This window comes from Pecten maximus, chromosome 4 (assembly GCF_902652985.1).
Source record: "Pecten maximus chromosome 4, xPecMax1.1, whole genome shotgun sequence".
NCBI lineage: Eukaryota > Metazoa > Mollusca > Bivalvia > Pectinida > Pectinidae > Pecten > Pecten maximus.
The window spans coordinates 8,737,982-8,749,346 of record NC_047018.1 but is presented as its reverse complement, the minus strand read 5'-3'; the positions used below and the strand labels follow the sequence as shown (position 1 = coordinate 8,749,346).

General features: G+C 37.4%; 1 protein-coding gene across 1 annotated transcript; it reads right to left on the bottom strand.

Moving 5' to 3' along the window:
* Window positions 1-1,346: 1,346 nt before the first annotated feature.
* On the bottom strand, window positions 1,347-7,232 carry LOC117325137. The gene is made up of 2 exons (XM_033881104.1): window positions 6,996-7,232; window positions 1,347-3,404 (listed from the first exon to the last, which is right to left on the bottom strand). The coding sequence occupies exon 2, from the start codon at window positions 3,398-3,400 to the stop codon at window positions 2,867-2,869; it is 534 nt and encodes a 177-aa protein (XP_033736995.1). The 5' UTR covers window positions 3,401-3,404; window positions 6,996-7,232; the 3' UTR covers window positions 1,347-2,866.
* Between the last annotated feature and the right edge of the window lie 4,133 nt (window positions 7,233-11,365).

Sequence of the window (11,365 nt, the reverse complement as noted above, 5' to 3'; positions counted from 1 at the left end):
ATTTCGCTGAATTGATACAGGTGTGATTTATCAACAGGTTTAAGCTGATTAACTATAAATAGTGAATCTGCAATCACTACATATCACAAAAGAAATCTTAATGTTCATTATAAGGTCATCAAACTTTAGTATCCCCATGAGAAGATAATAAAAAAGAGAAATAAATGAAAAGACAATAGTTCAAAAGGCGCGAATTTCGAGGAAGAACAAAAGTAATTCATCACGGTAAAGTCATTGACCAAAAGAAGCTCGTAGCTTGTACAAAGAACCGAGCTGCTTTGATTAGGGACCGCTTCTGGGCAACGTTATCGTAGAATGTGGGGCTTCACCAAGTATGAGTTTATATGTTGAAAACGAACTGATTTTGTTAGATCGTTTAAACCAAGCTGCACCCTGTGTACACATCCAGACAAGACTGAAGGCAAAACCACTTTTTTTTTTTTATAGAGATTGGCCTTAACAAGCGGACTGATAAAACAACAAGAAGGGTTTATGCTAAAAATAGAAGTCCGCCATGTTGGTATCAGTGAATGTTTAGTTAGGGAAAATGGCCCGTCACTCCCAGGCAAAATCATGAATAAAATGCGTTTTCGGTCATCTGACCCGAAGGGTTGAAACTTGCCTGGAATTATCCTGAGATGGTCCTGACCAAGTGCTGTTATTTTGCGGGGCGGTCCGAAATCCAAGATGGCCGCCATGACAGTCATCTTGAAAAAGACATTTAAAATTTCTTCGCCACTGATGCCACTGAGCTTGAGACTGGTGAGGTTTTAAGGAAGGGGAGACAACAAAGCGTTGTTATTGTTGAGCCTCGTAAAAACTTTTGCATTCTACAATGGTTCTTAAGAGTCAGATGACCGTTAAAGTCATGGGCCGCTTGCTTAAAAAACAATTGTGCTTTAACGCGATTCATGGAATATGTCCAGAAGCCAACATTGCTATGAGCTTATAAAGGTTAAAAAAATAAATTTCATTTCTTAAATATACGAGTACGCCATACTGTAACACAATTGTTATATCATAATGAAAGTGACAGCTATATATCCGAAATATATTTATTTTACAAACTGTACATATAATTACAAAATATATTAAACATTTAAACAACATGTTGATATGGAATGATCAAGCATTCTATCATTTCATTATCAGGTATATCGAGTTTTATAATTTATTACAGTAAATCTGCTATAACTTCCGGATGTCCGTTTGATTTCCTGTCTATAGTATAACACATATTGTTTTAGTAGCATTGGAATTTGTTCCCACTCTGTTCTGTTCGGAACATACGGAGGAAGCTTTTATCAGGTTTACTGTTTTACAGTCTGATGTGCCGTGTTGATAGTTTTTACCCTGGGACACAGTAGGGATTTCTTGTTTTACCCTGGGACACAGTAGGGATTTCTTGTTTTACCCTGTGACACAGTAGGGATTTCTTGTTTTACCCTTGGACACAGTAGGAATTTCTTGTTTTACCCTGGGACACAGTAGGGATTTCTTGTTTTACCCTGGGACACTGTAGGGATTTCTTGTTTTACCCTGGGACACAGTAGGGATTTCTTGTTTTACCCTGGGACACAGTAGGGATTTCTTGTTTTACTCTGGGACACTGTAGGAATTTCTTGTTTTACCCTGGGACACAGTAGGGATTTCTTGTTTTACCTTGGGACACAGTAGGGATTTCTTGTTTTACCCTGGGACACAGGGATTTCTTGTTTTACCCTGGGACACAGTAGGAATTTCTTGTTTTACTCTGGGACACTGTAGGGATTTCTTGTTATTCCCTGGGACACAGTAGGGATTTCTTGTTTTACCCTGGGACACAGTAGGGATTTCTTGTTTTACCCTGGGACACAGTAGGGATTTCTTGTTATTCCCTGGGACACTGTAGAGATTTCTTGGTTGATGGACTCTATCGGGAAAATTTCATACGTGTAATAATTGGAACATTATCAAATTAATCCGATCATGTATACAGCATAAGGCATATGTCAAAATCCTGTACGTAATCAGTAGATCAATATATCGTCAAATAAATGACATACATGTAAGAAACATTTACTTCAATAGATAAGCACGTACCATACATTTCATAGACGTATGACATTTAAAACTTGACATTTGTATTGTGTTTTGTCACGAAGTTCAGATATTCTATAAACGTTGTTGGATTATCTTGGCGTCCATACTGACTGACACTAGGATATCTCTAGGGAAAATAGGCCGCTTATAATTACTGTACATAGTTTGACATAAATCACAACACTGACCAGACATTGATGTATGGAGCATTTCTCTGAGCCATTTGTAGCACCATTTTAGCTTTGGGAATCGTCTATTAGCTTAAATAAGGTCACAGTTTACACTTTCTTTAATGACGATCATAACGTACAACATAACGCCACAGTATACACTTGCTGAGTTAGACTTACCTCCCTTCGCCCAATGCATGCAACACAAATATAGTGAACAATGTTTTTTTTATCAAAAGGTCCTGTCTTCTATCTAAGACAATTGGTGTTTCTAAACCTAAACATATGCAAAACCATAATTCTCTTTGTACAGGTTACGGTATAAACAATTTTTTACACATTTAAAAGCATGCCAGTGGGTTAATGGTGTAGATCGGTTTGGTAAACTGTAATTTTTGCGTCCCGGGTGTTGGTAGTGATATGGATAGGATCTATGTGATTCCAGTTGTCACAATGACATTTTTAATGTCAAACTGCCCATCTTTTTATAGATGTTAAAATATGATATAATTAAGTGTTTCAAAGAGGATGTTGTCGTGACGTAACCGTGTATGAAAATAAACGAAAAAAAAATCACAATGACATAACGAGAGCCTGTATGAGCAAGATGAAAATCACAAAGACGTCTGTTCGTTAATCACGTGAACCAACAGAGAATTCTGCTTTGAATTTTGGCTTTCACAGGTTTTGGGAGGAGATTCCGAGTCCTCGTCGTAATTAAGCTGTAATCCCGAATCATTCGTGTCGTCACTTGTACTGTTCGCTCGAAAAAGCAATTCCTGTTTTTCTTCGTTCACTCCATCAATCAATTTTGGAGTTTTCTTTTTCTCAAATTCTTCTGCAAAATTGTTCTTCTTGGTGGTGGTGAAGCTGGAAATTGTTCCTACCAATTTCTCCCTTCTGTCGTTTTTCCTCAGCACCGCCATTTCCTTTAAGTAGACACGAAGCTGGTTGTCCTGTTTGTTTTTGCGGATATGTGACGCAATCATCATTACTATAGAAAACCCATAGATAAAAACAACAGCTACAACGTAGTATAGAGCCCCGATATCATCCGAATCGTTTTTCCGAATGGTTTCTACCACTGCTTCCATTGTATGATTATTTGTCCGAATGCGCAGGCGCAGGTTACTCGTAAAGTCCATCATATTTCTGAAATCAATAAAAATACCACATTGATAACCGAATGATGGCTTACGATTTAATCTGGGCTATTGCGAAAACAAGGAAAAGCAACATATTGACTTTCCTTTAAGTGTACGGAGGACGATTTTCTAATGTCAAGGTTTGTTTATATTTTCGCCGTAATACTCTTTATAAGCATTTCAGGCTCTACAACAAAACGCTAGATTGAAAGAAACTGGGGAATTGGGGGACTACATGATCAAATGACAACAGGGAATGACAAGGAAAGACCGAAAGGTAATGAAAACCAACACAAGAAGGCACTGTAACGGGATCAAATGAGGAACTAAAGAGGACATATTAACGTAAGAACAGAAGGATCGATGCCTCACGAGGACAAATGTGTCATCAAACAAGAGGACATAATAAATAACATTACAATACGAACTAGTAACAACCAACACATGTAGCGAGGGGGGGGGGGGGGGGGGGGATTAGTGAAAGGCAACACGAACTAGTGACAAACAACACCTGTAGCGGGGGGGGGGGGGGGGGGGGGGGGGGGATTAGTGAAAGGCATCACGAACTAGTGACAAACAACACCTGTAGCGATACAAACAATGTAAACACGATGTAAAGATGTAAACAATGCAAGAGAATATTATTAATCCATACAAGGAGGTGGTGATGAATCAATATAAGGAGATGGTGATGAATTAATACAAGGAGATGGTGATGAATCAATACAAGGAGATGGTGATGGATCAATATCAGGAGATGGTGATGAATCAATACAAGGAGATGGTGATGAATCAATACAAGGAGATGGTGATGAATCAATACATGGGATGATGATGAATCAATACAAGGGATGGTGATGAATCAATACAAGGAGATGGTGATGAATTAATATAAGGAGATGGTGTTGAATCAATACAGGAGATGGCGATGAATCAATACAAGGGATGGTGATAAATCAATACAAGGGATGGTGATGAATTAATATAAGGAGATGGTGTTGAATCAATACAAGGAGATGGTGATGAATTAATACAAGGGATGGTGATGAATCAATACAAGGGATGGTGATGAATCAATACAAGGAGATGGTGATGAATCAATACAAGGGATGATGATGAATCAATACAAGGAGATGGTGATGAATCAATACAAGGAATGGTGATGAATCAATACAACGGATGGTGATGAATCAATACAAGGGATGGTGATGAATCAATATAAGGAGATGGTGATGAATCAATACAAGGGATGGTGATGAATCAATACAAGCATGGTGATGAATCAATACAAGGGGATGGTGGTGTATCAATACAAGGAGATGGTGATGAATCAATACAAGGGATGGTGATGAATTAATACAGGGGATGATGATGAATCAATACAAGGAGATGGTGATGAATCAATACAAGGATGGTGATGAATCAATACAAGGGATGGTGATGAATCAATACAAGGGATGGTGATGAATCAATACAAGGAGATGGTGATGAATCAATACAAGGAGATGGTGATGAATCAATACAAGCATGGTGATGAATCAATACAAGGAGATGGTGATGAATCAATAAAAGGAGATGGTGATGAATCAATACAAGGGATGGTGATTAATCAATACAAGGAGATGGTGATGAATCAATACAAGGAGATGGTGATGAATCAATACAAGGGAGGATGATGAATCAATACAAGGAGATGTTGATGAATTAATACAAGGAGATGGCGATGAATCAATACAAGGGAGGATGATGAATCAATACAAGGAGATGTTGATGAATCAATACAAAGGATGGTGATGAATCAATACAAGGATGGTGATGAATCAATACAAGGAGATGGTGATGAATCCATATAAGGGATGGTGATGAATCCATACAAGGAGATGGTGATGTATCAATACAAGGGATGGTGATGAATCAATACAAGGAGATGGCGATGAATCAATATAAGGAGATGGTGATGAATCAATACAAGCATGGTGATGAATCAATACAAGGAGATGGTGATGAATCAATACAAGGATGGTGATGAATCAATACAAGGAGATGGTGATGAATCAATACAAGGAGATGGTGATGAATCAATACAAGGAGATGGTGATGAATCAATACAAGGAGATGGTGATGAATTAATACAAGGGATGGTGATGAATCAATACAAGGAGATGGTGATGAATCAATACAAGGAGATGGTAATGAATCAATACAAGAGATGGTGATGAATCAATACAAGGAGATGATGATGAATCAATACAAGGAGATGGTGATGAATCAATACAAGGGATGATGATGAATCAATACAAGGGATGGTGATGAATCAATACAAGGAGATGATGATGAATCAATACAAGGGATGGTGATGAATCAATACAAGGAGATGGTGATGAATCAATACAAGGGGATGGTGATGAATCAATACAAGGAGATGGTGATGAATCAATACAAGGAGATGGTGATGAATCAATATAAGGAGATGGGGATGAATCAATATAAGGAGATGGGGATGAATCAATATAAGGATATGGTGATGAATCAATATAAGGAGATGGTGATGAATCAATACAAGGAGATGGTGATGAATCAATATAAGGAGATGGGGATGAATCAATATAAGGAGATGGTGATGAATCAATACAAGGGATGGTGATGAATCAATATAAGGAGATGGTGATGAATCAATATAAGGAGATGGTGATGGATCAATACAAGGAGATGGTGATGAATCAATATAAGGAGATGGTGATGGATCAATACAAGGAGATGGCGATGAATCAATACAAGGAGATGGTGATGAATCAATACAAGGAGATGGTGATGAATCAATACAAGGGATGGTGATGAATCAATACAAGGGATGGTGATGAATCAATACAAGGAGATGGTGATGAATCAATATAAGGAGATGGTGATGGATCAATACAAGGAGATGGTTATGAATCAATACAAGGAGATGGTGATGAATCAATACAAGGAGATGGTAATGTATCAATACAAGGGATAGTGATGAATCAATACAAGGAGATGGTGATGAATCAATATAAGGATGGTGATGAATCAATACAAGGGATAGTGATGAATCAATACAAGGAGAGGGTGATGAATCAATATAAGGGGATGGTGATAAATCAATATAAGGAGATGGTGATGAATCAATATAAGGAGATGGTGATGAATCAATATAAGGAGATGGTGATGAATCAATACAAGGGGATGGTGATGTATCAATACAAGGGATGGTGATGAATCAATACAAGGGATGGTGATGAATCAATACAAGGGGATGGTGATGTATCAATACAAGAGTGGTAAGGAAAACAGTAGGATGGAATTAAGGAAAGGTAGCAATAAAATGACAACATAACAAACAAGTGAGTGAACAGCAAATGGAATGGTGACGAAATAACACGATCAGTTATAACAAATAGTGGCGACCAAACAGGGAAAAACAGACATAGTTTAGACAAAGAAGGAAACAGTGAAACGACATATACTTAAACAATGCTGCTCTATCAGATATTGTTTAAATTCTAGAAATAATTGTATCCCGCCTTGAATAAGGTCGATTCACAGCCGATATTTATCTTGACCCTCGCACACTTACCGTAGACCTCATATACACTGCCAGATGTAATCAAACCAGGAACACAAATCCAATGTAATAAACGACTTGGTATGTTTGTCACCATGGCTGTCAGATTGGCACAGCAATCAAAACCACAAAATGTGCCTTGTCTATTATAGCACGTTATCAATTGTCAGCACAATAATACCCCATACTACACGCTTTGATTTCAATTCGTTCGATAACTATGTTCGCCGTCAACTGAAGTCTCCATTGGGGAGACCAAGTGATGACTGGCTCAACACTGCGTCAGGACTGTGTCTCCATTACTCGTCGTGTGTCACATAATGTGTAAATGTTGATTTTTGTACTACTTTAGGCTATCTTTTTCTGGATTTGATCAATAAATTCTAAAACCTGTGCTATAAAACATCAAAACAAAACTATCGTGTACACAATTGGCAAATTACGAACAACAAAATAATAACCATAATAAAGAAATATTGAAACGACTATCAGATTTATTTTGTCTCGGTATTCCTACATTATTTTGTGTCTATTTCATCTGTTGTAAGATTTGTAATTCCATTTTCATTTCAATCGATTACATAGTCAACTGTAACGTCACAAGAGAAACCACCTTTCCAGCACAAGAATAAAATGACGGAGGGATATTAACAAAATGTAAATACACGGGGCCCTGTGACAATGAAATATGAAATACGTCCTCAAAATCGGGAGAGGAGGAGGAGGGGAGGGGGGTCTTTGACATACCAAGGAGAAGAAGACGACGACACACTCCACTTACTTGACCATTAAATTGCATTTGGTTAGTAGCATGGTGTACAGGTTTATCGCTATGAGGTAATTCCCCCCTCCCCCATGAAATCATACCTTAGCACAGCTCGTCACGAATATCATTTACAATGCCTTAAATCACATTTGATACTAGTTAGTTGATATCGTGGCAAATTTAAATATTTCATCTTTATTACATTTTTACCAGTGAAATATCAAAAATATTCATTCTATAAAAGTGATATTTTTCACTAGTGAAGAATATCATATTTTTCACTTTTGCTGATTCGACCAATCAAATTAATGCTTAGAAAATACCAAAATAATTGACCAATCAGAAAGCCTGACATATATGTCAGCACCTGGACAGGAGGAACTCCTTCTTTTTGGATGCAAACTTTCGTTGTAGGCCTAGTTAGCATGCGGGTAGGTTTTTCGTTGATAAAAAATGTAATAAACAGAATATCTAACAGTGTCTCCAGTAATACCAAATATATTTCACTCGTGTGGCTAATATTTTGATATTTTTCACTCGTGCTGCGCACTCGTGACAAATATCAAAATATTAGCCCCACTCGTGAAATATATTTGGTATTACTGAAGACACTGTTAGATACCTCTATTTATTTATTTCGTATGTTTACGTACAAAAACAATCGACGAAGCACTGGCATCTTTAAATTGCCGTGGGATATATTACTCTCTAATTACTTAAAAAGCTCTCCTGTGTTTGGAAACATAACATTGTATATCCGCTGTAAACAACATGTCACGTGAGTCAGGGAGGACAACGGTAAGTAACAAACCGTACTCTAGGAATGACAATAGCTTGATCCATCTTTACTAAAGTACAAACAAACTGTGTGGGAAAAGGGTCTATTGTGTCCCTTGTGATTAGCAATGCATGTAATTTGAGTACTTCGACGTGCGGGTCGTGTAATCTCATATAGTGCCATCTGGTGAGGATTGTTTAATCTCATACTGCGCCACCTGGTGAGACCTAGCATGTTTAGTATTGAAATGGAGATATACCTGTACACACCCGCTATTTCCGAAACTACACGTGAAACGTTGCTTGTGGAATCCATTCCGATAAATAACACAATTCAATCTATCAGAAATCAGAGAAGAATGTATTGTATAGCAAAACTACGCGGATATGGACACTCATGGCGACAGCCGGTCGTTAGATGTTTAAAACATAAATAATATGTAATCCAATAAAACAATGCATTATGGGTTTTTACATGTATCTATTTTCATATTTTTACTATTGTATATCAGATAACAAATAATTGGAGATCTTAATCTCGGATATCCAAACTTAGCACGCCCTTTCCTCCATTATAAATGTATGTTGCAATCCAATAGCGGTCAGCTGCTGACATAGAAACACAGGTTTGAAGCTTTACACAATTTATTAGACGTTTGCGGTTTCAAGCCTAACATACTATTTCAAACAATAACTGTAACATGTTTGACATGATATGTCCATCAATCGATGGTGTTTTTGATTTTGAAGACGTATTGTGACACTCATCTTAGTTGAACAGTATGGCAACATTAACTAGATAGCTGGCAGTTCACATGTATGGGATGTAAATGTCTATATCTTATCACACCAAACCTAATACGTTATCAATATATTTTAATGTACGTGAATGAAATCTAAACAGTTCAAATAAAATACATCTGCCAGTTTGAGTAATGGTTTAATTCAGTTAAAACATACTATAACTGTACGGGGAATAGAAAACAAACAATCAGATGTTTGTGGACTCGCCACAGTGCGTTGTCATTAGGAGTGGGGAATATACACGATCACAAGAGTTAGAGCTTATAGCTTCCAACACACGTATTCTAGAGAAAAACATAAATGATGATTTTAATTTATTTTGTGAGGTTATACTCATTCATTTCATGAAGATATTATTTTTGCTACTTAATATCGATTTTTTTATGATATAGCCATGGAATTCGAAATGAATCGAGATGATTGTTGGCCTATGACTCCTACAATCACCCATTGCCTTGCATTAAATCTGAATGACTCAATGTACGTACTTTTGACAATAGGATTGCTATGTTTGTGATGCTGAAGCGTTTAAACATCAGAGATAATTGCCACATACCGAATTTGTTGCAAAGACTTTCTGAATGGGAGAAAGAAATGGATTTTCTCTCAAAAACACGTAACATTCTATAACTAAAATAGTTTGTATTAGTTTAAGCAGAGCGCAGACTAGCTGTACCAGGGTATACAATTTGACCACACATCACACAGTCTGTAAATACGTAAAATGTCCGTGTCTAAATTTATTGTTTTGCAAACTGATAAAGATATCCTTTGCCTTCTTAAATAGAACGGAATTAGCTTGCCAAATGATAAACTCGACTCTAGTATGTGGACAGATGCTCGTCAGGAAACGAGAGTCTCCATCAATATGTCGCTTGTGACACACCTAATGTAAAAACAGTTAGATGTCGGATACTGGGTCATTGCTCTCCAGGATCAATTCATGGTCACAATCCAAAACCATTATACAAATATGACGATAAGTGTGATAGAGCATGGATACGATGAACTGGTAATACCTCACGCCATCGACAATAATGAGGATATATTCTACTGAGACACAACAAACCAATGGTGATATGGTTGTCTAATATATAGTAACAATTTAATCGGTTGTTAACTGCAATGTTTATCATTTTTTGTTATATCATATGTAATCAATATTACAATGAACCCTATATTTTCCCATTATTCCTGGTACGTGTGCATACTATTGGTGTCGTTACCAGTAATGCTTCGTTTATGGTTAATGACAAATTTGGGGCCGCGATGGCAGAGTGGTTAAGGTTTCCCGAAACTTGATCACTAACCCTCCACATACTCGTCATACAAATTTATGTCAAATCCGGGTTAAGTCACATTCTCAAAATGGGAAGTAGGATGACACTATATGATTTCCTTTTTGGGATATGAAGCCAGACTGTCCGATGTCCGTTGATCTGCCTCATGAAGCCAGACTGTCCGATGTCCGTTGATCTGCCATATGAAGCCAGACTGTCCGATGTCCGTTGATCTGCCATATGAAGCCAGACTGTCCGATACTCGTTGGTCTGCCATATGAAGCCAGACTGTCCGATGTCTCGTTGACCTGCCTCACGAAGCCCGACTGTCCGATACTCGTTGATCTGCCTGTTGGTTCTGTTATAATCACACTGAGCCTCATTTTTAGGATGTGAATTTACCTGTATTCGACCTGAATTTCCATGTGCGAGTCGAAGAAGCAAAATGCACATGCTCTTCCGGAACACATGGTCCTGTCCCAATTGGTCTTTATTAACGGTCGCCATACAAATCGATTTTTTTTTAAATAATTTTTTTTGTCCTCATTTTTATTGATTGTAAGTTAACATTTCAATTCCGTATTCATGTCGGTATTCTTTGTTTGTTTTTACCCTCGGTTTATCGATTTTGATTTAGAATAACTATTCCGTTGACATGGCCGAAATCTATATGTGTCCGCAAAAAGCGTGATATGTTGTGTTTTCGTCACACATACAATATTTTGAGTTTTTTTCTTCTGAAAACGAAGTAAGTA